At 25.3% G+C, this 18,264-nt stretch overlaps 1 protein-coding gene across 1 annotated transcript in view; it reads right to left on the reverse strand.

The window, feature by feature from the left end:
* The window catches only part of LOC100212106 (nuclear pore complex protein Nup155), a 107,326-nt gene that overhangs the window by 50,316 nt on the left and 38,746 nt on the right, over positions 1-18,264 (reverse strand). The window contains exons 10-12 of the mRNA XM_065801474.1: positions 3,927-4,024; positions 3,358-3,504; positions 3,142-3,242 (exon numbers count right to left, since the gene is read on the reverse strand). Of these exons, the coding sequence (XP_065657546.1) occupies positions 3,142-3,242; positions 3,358-3,504; positions 3,927-4,024 (346 nt within the window). The remainder of the gene's footprint in view (positions 1-3,141; positions 3,243-3,357; positions 3,505-3,926; positions 4,025-18,264) is intronic.

The raw sequence follows: 18,264 nt of genomic DNA on the forward strand, positions 1-18,264 counted from the left end.
ACTATTTTGTTTTGCATAATAAAGCCAGTTCTTTGGTCTAAGGGTCTATAGTTTTGTCCACATCTCTTTCATATACAACTGTTAAAAAATAATAAAATGAATACTAGCTTAAAAAAATTGTTTTACAAAATATTTAATTAATTTTACTTGTACATAGTTGGGCATTTTAGCTTTATATTTTCTTTGTATTTATTTTTGTGACAACATTTATTGTAGATTATTCTTTTAATTTACTGCTTGAATTAAAACAAAAAAATTGTTTTGTAAAATAACCTGTCACTAGAAATAGTAATATTCAAAAGAAAAAAAAAATTTTTTTTTACACTTTTGATGTTTTATTTCGTATTAATTGGTAAATAATAAATAATATATTTTTATGCAATATCATCATAAACAAAGCAAACACATATTTTTTAATTAATTTAGATAAAAACACATGTTTTTTTATTAATTTAGATAAATCGCAATTAATGAGAATATGTTGCTAATACTATTTAATAATATCTTCTTTAATAAAAAAAATAGTTTCTTTTAGTTAATAAGTTAGGGTGGGGTAATCTAGGACTTCTTTAGCTAAAAGATATTAAACTTGATATTGAGCAAAAAATATATATAGTAAAACATTCTTAAAATCATGATTAGACATTATTTCTACATCAAAAAATGTTTATACATAATTTGAAAAATAAAACATAATATTGTCTAAGGAGCACCGATTTAAGTTGCGTTCAATAAAACCACAATACCCATTTAGTGGGGTAATGTGGGTCTAAGTTATATTTTTATCTTTTTTCAATGAAATATACCAACTTATAGTAATTGTGGTTATATCTCTCAACTCTATAACTCCGATACACTAATCTAGACAAACAAGGCAGAGAAATAATTTGAGCGCTGTACTACCAGGGGCGTGGTGGGAATTGAACTCGGAACTTCTCGTTTATGAAACGAGCGCTCTACTACTACACCACTAGCGCTTTAAATACAAAAGAACTTTACTTAAAGCGCTAAATTAAAAATACAAAGTAAATTTTTTTTTCTATCTATGTTAGCTGATTTCCAAAGTATTTCCAAAGTATCCAGAGCTTTCTTGTGGTTCAATTTCCATAGTTTTTTTATAGAGCAAATCACACTATAATTCTCCATATTGAATAAATGATATTCAAATTTGAAAGTCAAAGTAGTTATAAAAAGTCAAAGCATAATGAAATTAATTTTAAGGAATAATTTAAAGCAAAAGCTCAATTGAAAATTATTCAAAAGATTTTGTGTTACATAATAAATGTGTTTTTGAATACATTTTTTTAAAGTTTAAACTTTTACATAAAAACCTTACTTTAAATGTATGTGCCATTTTGAACAAAAAATATAGTTAAAAATTTGCCTAATAAGCTGATAATTGAAATTTAAAGAGCTTTTAAATCACCAACAACATTTGATCACCATTATTCTAAGAGATTGTACTGAAAAATCAGATAAAAATTAAGCACCTTCCAAAAATGATACAAAAAATTTTAATTTTTCTAAACTATTCTACTTCTAGAAAGACATAAGGATGTTTCTATATTTAAAGTTCCAGCTTCAAAAGAAAGTTTCAACACTTCTTAGAAATCAAATCTGATCACTTCTAAGAGATTGTATTGTAAAATCAGATAAAAATTAGGCACACCAAAAATGATAAAAAAACTAAAACCTGAGTAATTACCAACTTAGAGCTTAACAAAAGAAAGAAGATTTTTTTATCATCATTTGTTATATCAAGAAAATCTTCATCTTTCGTAATTGCTAAAAATAATTTCCAAAAATCTTTTAAGCTCTAGCACATTTTGAAGGTTTTTAAATTGCATTCAGTAGTTAATAAAATGTGACTGGACTATTAGCATGAATGCTGCACCATAATTTAAACTATAAAACTCAAATCAAACATCCTTAACAAGAAATATATTTTAATGGCAGTTTGCTTTCACCGTGCATGTTCATTTGCAGATAATCATTTAATATATATACAATATACAAAAGGCATATGCAAAATAATATAAATATAAGTCTAATATCTTATATTTATCTTTACTTCCTTTAAAAAAAAATCTGGTAAAACTTACTTTCATTTTTGTACTAAAATTAAGTTCTTGTATTACATGTGTAAAAAATTATATTTCATTTAGCACTGAATTTCCCTTGAATAAAAGTATTTTCTTTAGTCATGTAGAATGTGTTTTGATATATAATTTTGTTCTCAATGCAAAAGTGAAATGTGCATGACTACTTTTATAGCCAAAATTCACTTAAAAAAATTAAATTGCTTATTGGTTAGTTACACAAAAACTAACTTTTGTAAAATGGTTTGAATTTTAAAACTATTTGTTGAGAAATGTCTAATTAAAACTTTAATCCATTCCCAAGTAAATAAAATTTAGATTTTAATTTAGATAAAAGATATAAAACTTTCAATTTTTATGAGAACTTGTTTTATTTTATTTAAATAAAAATAATTTAATTTGAAAAAAAAATCCAAGAAATAAAATTTATTGTCATCCTATATAATATATTTTAGCAATATTTTTTTCACAGGTAGAAACTAGTTATGCTTCTTAACCTTTGCTTACCAAGAAGATACAAAAGTTCTATTTTAATTTTGGTTGGCAGAACTTTTAAACTTTAAATGGTAATCTTCCTAGAGGTGGTACAAAAATAAAAATATTCAGTCCCGATCTACAAAATAGGTCAATTTCATGAAGACTAATCTTTCATGATACCAAATACAAAGAGCATCTAATATTTCATGATACCAAATAAAAAGAGCATCCAATCTTTCATAATACCATATATAAATAATAAAATGGCATTATGAGAAACCTAATTGAACAAAACAAGGTGGAGCTATGGACATTAAACTTTAAAAAAAAAGACTGGATTGCAGGCATGTAAAAAATGATGAAAATCATCATATATCTTAGTTGCAATCATTTTATGTTAAAATATTTATGATATCTTATAATTTATATAAAGGTAATTATGATAAATCTTCTATAGGAAACTTTCACCAAAGATTTATCAAAACAAATAATACATTTTTTTGTCAATGAAACAAAAGACTCCAAATAATATTCATTTAAATAATATTCAAGTCTTTTAAATAACCTCTGACTCCCTGATTGGAATGTTGAATGGAAACAAATCTTGACTTAAACACCATAATCTATCAACCTCCTCAGACACACCACCAATTAGTATTGAAGTACCTGCAAAGTTATCAATATTCTTAATTACAAAAAAATTATTAACAAAAACTCATGCAAATTTCATAAAATACATCTTTTATAAATTCTATATAATATTTTAAACTAATTTATTTACCTTGACGGTAAAAAGCTGCATGCACATTTGATGGCTTTTCAGGAGAAAGAGATGGTGCAAAGCCTGGCGGCATACGCACATGAACTAAACAAAGGTTACTTGGGGTTCCATAAACATCTTGAGAAGTTGCAAAATATAAACGAACACCTAAATAATATGAATGAGAATATTTAAAAAATAAAAAAGAAATAAATAAATTTCAAGATTGCACTTTTCACTTTTGTAAGGCTTTTTGACCTAACATTTATTGATGAAATTAAACATTTTAGTTAATTTTTAAGGAATCTTTTAACACAGATACAACTATGTAAACAACTATTTTAGTTTAAAATGTATTAATACAGATTTTGATAAAACCTTTTGCATTAATTCACCAACCTAACAAAATTCATCAAATCTTAAATGTAAAATTTTTGATCAATTAGAATGAAATTTTTTTGACTTTGATTCACTTGACATGGATGACCTGACCAATTTATTGAATACAAAATAATCAGAAAACAACTTTTAAATTTGGTTATAAAACTGGTAGCTGAACTGGTTAAAAAATTAAAACTTTGAAAATATACCTGTTGATGTTACAGCAACTAAATGAATTGTCCTGGAATCTGACTTCGGAACAGGTGCTATATGAACTATCTTTTCAAAATTACGATAATCAACAGTTCTAGATAAAACAAAAGAACTGTTAACTTTAAAAAAAAAATTTCTTTGTAATTATTTTAAAATAACAAACCTATTTATATTAAATATAAATATAATTGAAGAATATATTTATTGAACTACGGTAAGTTTCAAAATAAAATTCAAAATAAGTTTCAAAAATAAATGAAAATATTTGAGTGACCTAGGAGTAACAGGCTACTTGCAAAATGATTGAAAACCTATTTTTAACTAACCTGCAGCTTGCTCAAGGCAATTTATTTTTAGGGAATGCTGCAAATAAGACATTTTTATTTGCAAAGTATGTTAAATAGAGATTTGTTTTTAAAAGATTCCAGACAAAAATATGAAGTACAATTTCAAAAAAGTTTGTATCATTTGTTTAAAAGATTCAAAAAAGTTCATATCATTTGTTTAAAAGATTCAAAAAAGTTCATATCATTTGTTTAAAAGATTCAAAAAAGTTCATATCATTTGTTTAAATCTCAAAACATGATGCAAAATATGATGTAAATATAAGCACAAAATGTATTTCTGAAAATAACAATAGTCTCACAATAGTGTTGATAAGTAAACACAACTTGTATTAAAAAAAAAAAAATCTGTAAAAGCATTATTAAAACACTTGTGCTTCATATAAATATTTATAAAGATATCAACTCTTTATAAAAATATTTCATAAAAATTTTTCATAAAAATATCTTATATAACTATTATATATATATATATATATATATATATATATATATATATATATATATATATATATATATATATATATATATATATATATATATATATAATTCTAGATCGTCTTCAAGTGGCCTTTTGTCAAAAACTTTATGGAAAGTAAGCAAAAACTTAGAAATTTTCTAATAAAAATGCTTTTATTAAATAAAATCAAGTTGAAAAGTAATGTGAAATGTATGTTAAGCAAACAAGAATGTTGTATGCCGAAAAAAATTAAAATTATAAAAAAAGTCCATTTAGCGTTTTTTCATCAGTATAGGTTCCATTTGACAAAAATAATAACGTTAGATCAACTTAAAGTGGACTATTTCAGATTTACCTAATATTTTATACAATAATTGAAAGAGTTTAATTTTCGAACGTGGATTGCGTCAAAATTGAAAACATGTTTGAAACTTCACCTAAAGTGGATTTATTTAGAAACTTGTTTGAAACTTTGTCTAAAGCGGATTTATTGAAAACACGTTTAAAAACTCACCTAACTTAAATTTTTAAAACATGTATGAAAATTAGCTTAAAGTGACTTTTATTTTCAATTGTGTTTGAAACTTTACAAGTGAATTTATAAACTAGCCTAGAGTAAACTTTTTTAAAAAATGTATGAGACTTAGCATAAACTGGATGTATTTAGGAGATGTTTGAAAATTTGTTTAAAGTGGATTTATCTAAAATGTGCTTTTAAACAATAAGATACACAGTCAACGCCAATATATCCTTTCAAAATTGATTGAGGTAATTTTACTCTTAAAGATGTTGATATTATCTGCATTAGCAACATTGAAAGGCAACTGATTCCAAATGTTAACAACTTGGTAAGAGAAACTAAATTGGGGAAAATCTAGTCGAAATTGTATTTTATATTTATGTCCGCTTTTTTTTAATTAATATTCAACTTCGCCTAAAGTGGATTTATTTAAAACATGTTTGACCATAAACTTAAAGTGGATTTATTTATAACATGTTTGACCATAAACTTAAAGTGGATTTACCTAAAAAATGTTTAAAAGTTTGCCTTAAGTGGATTAATGTAAAACATGTTTAAAAATTTGCTTAAAGTAGACAAGAAAACACGTGTAGAAAATATGTGTAAGAATTTCTTTAAAATAATTTGTCTTTTTAACTCTCTAACTTTTATAAATCTTTACATAAAAATATTTTTTAAATAAAAAATTTATTCTTATAAAAAGACTTTAATTATTGATTTAGTAATAAGTATTCGACTATTGAATATGTAAAAGCTATCAAAATTAATAGATCAAGGAGATATTCCAGTTGTGTGAAGATAGGAAGTGGATTAGGATGAAGAATTGAAATTTTTTCTTTTTATAACAAATAATAGCAAATAAAGTACAAATTTCTACAATTACTTTAATGGTAAATTTTTTTATTTAATTTACTTATTAAATTAATTAATACTTATTAAATTAATTAATACTTATTAAATTAATTACTTTAAAGGTAAATTATACTTTAAATTGAATTTTCTGAAGTTAAAGAAATAGTAAATAAAAATTTTTTATGCATTTAAAACTTTAACTCATAAAAAGTTCTATTTTTTCAGAGTTTTGTTTTTCCTTTAATAATAAATAAAATACAAACTTTTATATCTAAACGGATTTTATTATCTGAACTAAATAAAATCTATTTAGATATAAAAGTTTTTACTTCCTTCGTTATTAAAGGAAAAATAAAACTCTGGTGCTAACTAAAAATGATGTTATTTTTCAGTTATTTTTAAAATGTTTGGGATTATAAACTGCATCACTGATTATCTACTATGAAATGAGTTTGATCATGTTTTCGAAGCCTGCAATCTCAAACATAAAAATGTATGCTTTGAATTCTAACTTTTTTATGTAACACATTATTATAAAAAATATTTTTATAATAAATGAGGCAAACCCTTTTGTTACATATATTATTTATACTAATGGTTTTAGTAATTCTCTAACGAAGTAAATAAAGTTTTAGTCACTTTAGTAAAAGCTGTTTTAGTTATTTAAAAAAAATTAAAGAAGGAATAGGTGGTTTTAGTAAAAAAAAATTCACCGTAGGCAGGGTCGTCCAATAAGAGATCTTAAAAGATTGATCTTAAAAAAAAGGCCTCATCGGCTAACATTTGCCGACTACATATCCAATTTTTCTGACTCCAGTGTTCAAGTTTGTTGACTAATTCATTTCCTAGGGGGATTAGACACCCCGGATGCCCCCTTTTGGAACAACCCTAACTTTAGAATTGAGTGTTTTGATACCTTGTCTGTTGAAAAGTTGAAAGTCTATCTTGATATTTTATTTGTTATACGTGTTTTTTTATACAATAAAGACAAAAAAAAATTAAACTATAGAAATTTTTAAATTTTACCAAAACATGAAATAAAAATTTTTGTGGCAAAAAAACCCAGATTGAAGATTTTTTTTTTTTAAATCCCTTAAAACCATGATTGCTTGTCCAGATTTGAATAAGATTTAAAATAAATATGTTGTTTAGGCGAAATGAACATGGTGGTTTAATAATATGATCTCTAATGATTGTTTTTTTATAAATAAGAGCTCCTTCTTAGTCGGAACTTTTAAATTTTTGGTGACAATTGACAGAAATATTGTATTTTGACGACTATAACAGATTAGAACTAGGACCTATAGTGGATTTACGCACTTTTCATAAAACTAAAATCAAGTTAACACTGTTTAGGAAAATTGATCTAAAGACTCAAACTGATGTTCTTTAAGTTCACTATTAGGGGTTGTAAAAAAGTTTTGAAAATTATATATATATAAAAAAATGTTTTTTTTATATATATATAATTTGCAAAACCTAACGCAGAAAAAATTACAACATCTAAAGCTCTTGTTTGGATATAATGCGCTGACAAAATCATGCTAATTCTAAATAAAAGAGTTAGTTTAAAAATCTCCTTAACGACATGGAGCACTTAAATGTTTTTTTTGGTTTTAAATATGATAATATTTTTCATTTTTATAGCTGTTTTTGGTTATCTAATGAATACATATAAATTTTAATTACTATTATTTAATATTACTTTGAATCCTTCTTTGTGTGCGCGCGCAAATAAAAAACCTACAAAAAAAAAAATTCATGATGAAAAATTATAACATTCAAAATTCTCTCTACACTATGATACCAATTTATAACATTAAAAATTCTTTTAATGTTATAAATTTGTATCATAGTGTAAAGCCGTGCATGAATAAATTTGCATATTTAAAGGAGCAGCACCGTGAGTCAGATGGTGAAAAAAAGTAAAACAAAAATAAATAATAGTTTGCAAATGCGTAGATGTAATTTACACTTTTAGTGTAGTTAAAACATAAAATATATTGATATTTATTCATATATAATACAAGAAAACTTAAAGTTAGCTGATCCTTGTATTTTGAATGCAGTTGTAAATGGTATCCCTATTGTAAGTTGTAAATCTTTGGAAAAGGTAGCATATATTCAAAAGCTTTAAAATTTTTGAAGAGAATAGCAAACAATGGCTAAAAAATGAACTGATACTTCCAACTGCTTCTATTGATGAAAATAACTCCTGACCCCAAGTGAATTGTGATACTTCAGTATTAAAAAGAAAAGAAGATCGGCGCCATTAGTTGCATCTTTTTTATCTTCACAACTATTGTTTGCATCAGGTTGTAGTTTGCGCTAAGATGATGAAGGAAAAGAAACTAAAACTGTTTTTTAATCAGGGCTGCAGAGAGAGGGGGGCAGGGGGTAAAAATGATAGTTTGTCCTGGGCAGCAGGATATAAAAGGGGCGCTAAATAAAAAGAAAGTAACTAAAACAATAAAAAGTTATTTATCTATAATATAGGGAAAATTTGATAAATACGAGCACCAATAAGGGTTGCTGTCCCAGGCGGTGTGACGGCTCTTGGTGGCCCTGTTTCTAATTATCAGAATATAATGAGTTTTGGTTTAAAAAATATTTTTAAACCAAAACTTTCATGTTGTCACAAAAAGGTTTAAGCTTTAGGTTCTTTTTTATATGGATTTTGTTGTAGTTTCAAGAAATATGTAAAGGAACCCTGGAACTGCATAAAAAAAACTTAAAATTAGTAACTATGTGTTTAATCATTCAAATGCATAAAATAGTTTTCAATCATTTTGCTACATTATTATTAGTCTAGTTTATAGAAAGTTTTAAGAAAGTGACTTAAACTAGTGACTAACTGTAAAATTAACAACAGCTTGGAATTTTAGGTGTCATTATCAACCAAATAAAAAATCTATATCGCCACTAAATTCATATTATGAAAAATACTCAATCTGGTAATAATGGGAGCCAAAAATTATTCTAGGAGTTATTATTTTTGTCCACTTGTTTATGTACCATAATACATGTCCAACCATACATTGTCATGTACCATAATACATGTCCAACCATGTATTATGGTTAATAAGATATGTGGTTGCTAAGCAATTTATATATTCATAGCCAAAATAATATTCATAACCCAAAATTTAAAAAAAATGTTGACATTAAAACCGCAATTCTCAAATTAGTAAACAGTACAAAAATAGTCATTAAATCTTTTTTATATAACGAGTTATTAGTTTTGTCCAGCAATAGTGAATTCCTCCACTGTGCACAGTTAATAAGCTTTTAAGAAATTTTATGAAGATTTGAATGCTCAAACTTTTAAGTGTGAGGATTCAAATCCTCTTAAAATAATTTTCTTTACAACATTATAACTAAACTTATTTGTTTATTTTTTCAAAGTTTTACAGAATAATAACAACGCATACATAAATTAACTGATACGACCGTTGTCACATTAGATGCCCGTAGTACATACATTGATTGACTTAAATACATATAGAGAAGGTGGAGTCTAAAGATATTCTTTTTTGCACTTGTATAGTTCCATATAAAGTTGTATAAATTAAACTGACTAAACAGACAAATAACCTCCAAAAAAATTTAATTTTTGATAAATATATAATTTAAATAACTTTTTTAGCAATAAGTTAGTGTCGCGATGAAGGTTATATAACCATTATAATATTTTATGCAAATGCTTATTAACTATTATTGTTGTTTAACAATTATTATATTATTTTTTTAATTTATTATCTCCCCTCCCCAGTAATCAATAGGTAAATTGTCAGTAATCGTTAATTTATACAGTAAACTTAATTTATACAGTATATAATTTCAGTAATCGTTATACAGTAACATTAATACAGTAAATATAATTTATACAGTAATTGTTAATTTATACAGTAAATTTCAGTAATCAATAGGTAAATTGTCACAAAATCGTTAACCTCACCTCAACCCCCCCCCCCCTCCTATCATGTGATATAACTTGTAGACGACTCTATATCGATTTGACTTTAAAAAGCACATGTTAAATTCGAGTAAAACTGCTGTGAAATTATCGTTTTTATAGTTTAATCCTAAATCAGGACAAACATGTATCTCTACGGGTTTTAATTCGGAAACTAAAACTAGGATAGTATTACAGTGACATGGAAAGAGGTTGTGCCCCTCATCCTCCTCTGCTGTGATCCCAACTAACTCAAAATACATTATTTTGAAATTTAGTCTAAAAAGATATTTTTTATGCATTTTTTTCGCTATTATGGATTTTTGCTTTTTTTACTTGAAATATTTTTTTGCATAATCAATGTGTAAAAGCAATATCCTTTGGACAGTTATTAAACTTTATTTTTAATTTAGTGTTGTGCCCTTTAAACTTGCAAGAAAACATTAATATTTGAGTATTTTTATACACACGTCCAAAAATTACTGTTTTTTCCAAAAATGATGGACGGACGTTGTTTTGAACAAAAATATGTCTTGCTCAATTTAAAATATCACTTTAAGGAGAAGACGGAGCAGCCAAAGTTCTATTCTATTATTTTAAATATAGATCAATAGTTCGTTTAAACCTATAATGAACGGGAGCTTTCAATTCTTATACATATGTTTATAATTGTACATTTAAAAAATAAAGTTTTAAAAAGTAAATCACAAAAAAAATTAAATAAAATACATTTTTATTTACTAAGGTCAAATTTGTCATAATCATTATTAGAGATAATCGAAAACCACATTATTGAAAATTTATTACAAATAAAACTAAATTAACGGTAAAGATACATAAAAGTTACACTTTCAAAACTTGAATAATTTGCTACAGTTGTTACGCAACTGTATCAAAAAGTTCCACAATACTGGAGTTTTACTTAAACTGTACTAAACTATATGTCAGAACGGCAGTTTTTTTTAATACTGATGTTGCAAGATTATTATGTTTTACAAAAACTGTACTGGCAGGGTGTTTATATTTGCTAAAACCAAGTCGAAACAATACCAAAAATAAAAATGGTAAAATTCAATATGAATATTTTTTTATTTATGTTTGTAACACTTCCGATCATCAGAAAAAACAGAGTTGAAAAGCTGGTATAAAACACAATTTATGCCTTTGATTCACAATAAATAAATAAAGATAAGTAAATGAAGCTTTAGAAATTTAACACCATCAAACAGGGCCAGGTGATCTTATGGGTATGAATTTAGATAACGGCCAATATATTTTTAGCAAACTTTAGAATCCAATGATGTGTTTTTTGCAACTTTAAAAACGACGCTAATGCAGCATTTTTCCTTTTAGAATTATAAATTTTTCATAAAATATTTTGACATTATTGTCTGATGATAGTACTGTTCATAAGTCATGTAATATAACAAACAAACAAAAAATTATTGATCAATCCCATATATGCTGAAAATAAATTTCAAGGTTATTTATCAAATATTTATATATACTAATATTAAGTAAACGCCTACTTCAATTTTTTAAAATTTTTGTTTTTATTTCTTTTTTTTATTTTCTCTATTTTTAGTTTTTTTTTTGCCTATAGTTTTTTTCCATTTTCTATCTTCAAAATTTTTATCTTTTTGTTATAAAAAAACGACCGCTTTTCCAGAACTCTCTTCAATAATCGTAATCATATTTTTTATATTGAATCTTCTCCATTTTAAGAAGATAAATAAATATATTTGTAATAAGATTTCAGTAATCATTAGGAGAATAATAGAGAAATATAAACTCAACTAAAGCTCAATTGTACTTTTTAATAAATAAATTTAAATCAAAATTTTAATTTCTTGAAAAAATAATAAACTATCTTTCTAACAGTAGATTCATAAAAAATGTTATTACACTTTTTTATGCTTTTAAAAAAAAAAAGTTTCTTTCGAGGTGTTTTTTGAGGATATTACGTTTAAAATAATTTTATTAGATATTTCATGATAAAAACTGTTGTTTTAATATACAGCTACAGCATTTAACGAACTGATGTATTTTTAATACAATAGATAAATCAACAATTTTTATAAAAAATATCAAATAAATTGTATTATACATAACATACTCTAGGTACCTTGAAAAAAAACCGTAAACATTAAAAATGCAAAATAAAATATTTTTTTTTACTATAAAAAAAAGAAATTTTTTTTTTTTTTTAAATAATCATGAGTTATCAAAAATTTCAAATTTGTGAATATCTGATATAAAATGTTCTGATTGTGCATGACTTTTGCAAACATAACATATTTTGATTTTGGCTGATTTTTTTTTTTTTAAACGCAAAAAATTTTAACATTTACATTATTTCTCAAACCACAGCTGTGGTTTATATATAATGGTTTATATGTGGTTTATATGTTTATATGTGGTTTATATGGTTTACTTATAATAAACTTATAATAATATAATAATATGGTTTATATGTGGTTTATATGTAAACTTATAATAAATCAATAATAAGAATATAGTCTTTCAGAATATAAAGAAAAATATTTTTAAAAAGTACGTTTCTTGCCATGAAAATCGAGAGAAAAAATACTTTTTAGACAGAAATAATTTATTTGAATATGATTTTTATTATTTTCTGTATGTTTCTGTAAATAGGGCTAAAATTCAGCCTTTCTTTGTTTAATTCGATATGGGTTGTGATGCCACCCACTAACATTTTTATCCTTTAAAATGTCTCAATTTGTAATTTTATTCCCTTTCTTTTATAAAAATGAAGTTTATTTTAATCAAGTTGCATAAATTAATCATAAAAGGATTTATTTGCTGTGGTTTACCATTTATAAATAATTATTAAAAAAATCTATTTTAAATTGATACACATCTTTGTCCTAGTCAAAAAGACCTAGAGGATCATATAAGAATTTCAAACAAAAAATTTTTTAGATTTAAACCCCATTAAATTAAAGCACATAAGTTAAAAAGAGTTTATAGTTATCAAAGTTTCTTTTTTTTGTTCCAAAATCCTTTAAGTCCTATAGGACTTTTTGGCTAGAGTGTACTTCTGTTAAGTGGTCTAAAAAAAATTCTTTTAGAATATTAAAACATTTTCCAATTGCAACAGTCTTCACATCCATTCGTGATCCAGCGTGATCACAACCATTAATACCAGGATACTGTTAAATTTGGAATTAATGCCAATATTTAATTATTGCCAACAACTTGAAAATATATACATATTTATTAATTGTTTTTATTTTGTAAACTCCTGTTGTAAAAAAATAACAAGTTAAATGTAGTTATCCCTGATGAACCCTGATGTAATTTTTTAAATTAGTTACTTCTTTTTATGGAGAAAATTTAATAATAATATTATTTATTTATACTTGTTTTATTTTGGACTATATGGATACTTAAGACAGAAATGCTATTCAGATATTCCATAGTCATAGTATTTAACTTTTAATTTTTAAGTTTATTGCTATTAATTTTTAAATACTATCATTTTGGATATTCAAACAATAATGTTAATATATTTTTAACAAAGCTGTTAAAGGAATAAACGCTGCAGTAGCATCAATTTTTAGATTGCAAAAAACGCTTCATTGGCTTCTAAAATATATTGGTTGTCTTTTAGATTTATATCAAGATTTAATTATATCAAGATTTAATTACGTTAAATTTCTAATATAAAATAGGTGGATTATGAATTTTCACAAAACAGCTACATTTTAAACATTTTATTTTGTGTATATGTACATTTAAATATGCAAATACAGTCGTCCCCCGGTTAACGAACCCCCCTGTTAGCGAACTTTCGGTTAACGAACCGAAAGTTTGCCCAAAATCCTCCCCCGGTTAACGAACCGGAACTCGGTTAACGAACCGGGACCGCCAAATGGCGTGCACACGCGCGTGAAGGTCGGGCGCGCCGTCCAGCATTTCCCCCTCAGTTTTGTGAGTGTCATGGAAGCCTGGGAGGTGAATGGTTGTGCTGGGTGTGCTTTTGTTGTTTCATTTTTTTCTTTTCTTGTTTCACTAATATTTTTCATGCATTTTTGTGCTTTTTTCTAGGTTTTTTTCCCACTTGCGATTTTTTCGATTTTGCGATTTTTCAAAATGTCGAACCCTGCGAAAAAAAGCAGAAAAGTTTTCACTCTTGAAGAGAAAAAGACAATCATTCAAAGAGTGCAAAAAGGTGAAAAGCAAAGTGACCTGGCTAAGGAGTTTGGTGTGAATAAATCAACCATTTTTTGATAAGCAATGTTCATGTTCAATTTTTAGTTTTTTCTAAAACTTTGACAAGCAATTTTCATGCACAATTTCAATTTGTTTCAATTTTTAAAAGTGCATAAATCTCAGGTTTCAATCATTTCACCTTTGCCTATTTTATTTATCAAGTTGGACAATTTTTTGAATTTTTTCCCCCATTATTTCGGCAAAATCCACCAATTAAAAATTTTTTAATGGCGGCCTATGGGAAAACGTGTTTCGGTTAACGAACTTTTCGGATAACGAACTAGTTTGTACTCCGAATTAAGTTCGTTAACCGGGGGACGACTGTAGATATGTATTAATTATTTAGCTCGTATATTATATACATTGATAAACTGATATACGAGTGTCATTATATAAATTTTCTGGAATATTACTTTTAACATGCGATTAAAATTTTCTTTATCTTGTTTAGATCATAGCATTTTATTTGTGAACCACTACTTAAAATGACTTGAAACTTTAGAACGGATTCTTTTCTATGTAAAATCTTAATTAAAATATATTTTCTTATTCAAAACATCTGAGATTCAATAAGTATCAGTATATATTTTAGACAAATTATTTTACAGTCAATGTCATTTACAGAAATTTTAAAGCTAATCTTAAATAAATATGCTTCATTACATTTTTATTATCGATATATAGATTTTTTTTTTTTGTAAAAACATTTGCGAAAACCTCATCAAAAAGATTGTTAAAGGGTCCAATAAATCCCATATATATTCTGATCATCTAAGATAACTTTTTTTGTTTGTTTCAAGAAAAAACATTCTCTCTATGTAGCAGACACAGTAAAAAGCAGTACAAAATAGAGATGCGCCAAAACCAGTTTATGCTGTTTATTTTAGCATTTACAGATTCTTATTGCGTTCCCATTTTTTTAATTTTCTTTTTTTTAAAATTAGATATGTTATAACCCAGATATGTTATAGTCAGGGCCATCTCGAGATTTTTCCAAGACGGCCCTGGTTATAAAGTTAACAGAGAGTTAAGCAAGAGATTTAAAATAGAATATTTTTATTTTTATGAACTTACCAATTTGTTATCTTCTTTTTATTATATTGTTTTTTTTACTTTGAATTTAATACTTTTTTGAATGTTTTGTTTCATCTTTAGTGTGTCCACACTGGACTAGAACAGACTACTTTATAACTGTTAACGTTCATTATTCTGTTTTAAATCTAATAACTAAATAATACAATTGCTTTGATTAGAAAAGGTTTCACTATCAATAACGATAAATGTATTAAAGTTTTTTTGATTAGAGAATGTTGGTCAGCACTTAAAAACATTCGGCACTTTTGTAGGTAAAATTGTAAAGAAAAAGAATAAAAGTAAATGTAAATGTAAATCTACAAGTAAAATTAATTATAAACTTTCTCTCTGCGCTTCCAGCACAAATATAGATACAGACATTTACAACAAAGTTTACCACTGATTGGAAATTCTATAAAATCCAGTAATTTGTTTAAAACAAAATGTACAGCTCAAGCCGAACCAATAAAATTTTAAAGGGTATTTATATAATCAGTTATAAATAGAAAACCAACTGACCTTTATTTAGATATAAATACTAGAACTAGAGCTCAGGGCCAACAGTACGGGTTTCAAAGTAGAGGGGCACAATCATCAATTTTTAAAAATACTCCTCTATATCTATTAATTTTTTTTTAAAAAAAAAAGTTTAAAAGAATACACTTGACTTTTTAGTATCCTTGTACTTTATGAAAAATATCATGTACAAGATGAACCCCATTTCCCAGACGATATTTGATAATCATACATTTTACAGATCAAATATAAATTTTTACTACTCATACTCTCTAAAAAATACATTTTCATGCCGGTCCTATTAGTTTACCACTTAAATGTTATATAACTTATGATAAACTTGTACACAGGGCAATCCCGAACATATCTGTTTTTTGCCAACAAAAGCCAAAAAAATTTTTGCTGACTAACTTATCTACAAAAAAAAAAAAAAAAAGTCCTCGTTGCCGACAGAGCGCATATTTCAACTTGCCAACTGAAAATATGCGCTTTGTTATTGATGTTAGAAAATCTGAATTAATTTACTAAAAAAAATTAAAAAAGAAAACAAAAATTAAAGTTAAATTTGGAAAGCTAATTTAAAATTCAAAAATACTGATGTTTCTAAAGCCTTATTTTAAAATTCATGAGAAAATCAATGCAATTTAAATTTTTCAATCAATTAACGTTAGCAGTGAATTCGAACGTTGTTTACTTTAATTTTACTTTAGTTCGAGTTTTTGTTTAAAAAAAAAGCAAAGAGTTTATTCAAAATTGTTATGTAAGCAGAGGGGATTCTATGAAAAATAAAGGGGGTGTGATGGGTAGCCGCAGGTGAAGTGTAAATATATTGACGCAGGTTTTGGCATAGTCTTTTAATTAAATCTTTTATCATAATATCAACATAATCTTTTAATTAAAAGTACTGCTGAACGTTTATTTTATGTATTGACACATTTTTTTTTAATGAAAATTTAATTATATTTAAATAAATGTAATTTTTTATTACTTTAGATTAAATTTTTTTCAAAATACACAACTTAAGTTATAAATGATAATTTTTTTGTTAATTTCATAAAAAATCATAACTTTATACACTTTTTAATGTGCAAATAGACTATAAGATATAGACTACCAAGCAACCATGGTTTTAGTTCTGGCTTAGAACCAAGAGATTTGTGAGGTTTGATTGTGAGATTTGTGAGGCTAATCTGTATAATAGAGAACATTCATTAAGATTTTTTACTATTTTTTATGTTTCATGACTTAGTGCCCAATCCCATTATCTGACAAAGCAACATTCTAATACTTTTATAAAATTACTTATAAAAATTTGGAATGTAAGAAAAAAAAAAATACATTGGCATCATTTTTAAGTTTGCAAAAATGCTTTAGTGGCTTTCAAAATTTGCTATATATAATATAATATAGGCTGTCATCTAAATTGAAATCCATAATATCACGAGGACCTGTTATATAACATTAATATTCTAAAGCTTCCATAACTTTTTTTTTTTTTGATTTTTTATCTTATATTGTTTTTGGTAAAATACCTTTTTAAGCCTAAAAAAACAAAGCAGTATAGTAGTCTTAAAAAGTAAAACTGTTTAAATGTTTGATAAAATTACAGATTTAATTAATAACGTACGGTAGACAGATTTATAGTTCAGATGCAATCAACCATGAATCGTTCTACTTATAACTGTTTTCATTTAAAAAAAAATGAAAATAGTTATAAATAATAATATATAGTATATATAATAATAAATAAATAGTTATAAAATTTTAACAAACTTAATTGTTTGAAGTTAAATTTTTTCAATTTAACTAAATTAAAAGTGCGTTTCTCGACGTCAATGATACCTGTACACTGCCTGTTCTTTTAGTTTGAACTCAAATATTCAAAAACATAGAAATTAAGTTAGAAAAATAGAATTGTAAATAATCTATAGGTTGTTCTTGTAGCATTAGTTATATGCCAAATAAATATTATTAACATGTATATAACATATTATTAAGTTAGAAAAATAGAATTGTAAATAATCTATAGGTTGTTCTTGTAGCATTAGTTATATGCCAAATAAATATTATTAACATGTATATAACATATTATTAAGTTAGAAAAATAGAATTGTAAATAATCTATAGGTTGTTCTTGTAGCATTAGTTATATGTCAAATAAATATTATTAACATGTATTGTTTAGTTAAGTTATTAAATATAATTTATTTTCAAAACTTTAATTAAATCAGTCTTCTGAAACAAGCTTAAGCTTCGTTTAAAGTTGTCTTATTTTGAAACATTTAATACTTCGTTTATTTACGTTTAAAATGTCACTTAAAATGAACTTACTTAAATTGTTAGAAACATCACTTAAAGTGAACTTATTTAAAACAAC

The sequence above is a fragment of the Hydra vulgaris genome, chromosome 07, assembly GCF_038396675.1.
Source record: "Hydra vulgaris chromosome 07, alternate assembly HydraT2T_AEP".
Taxonomy (NCBI): Eukaryota; Metazoa; Cnidaria; class Hydrozoa; order Anthoathecata; family Hydridae; genus Hydra; species Hydra vulgaris.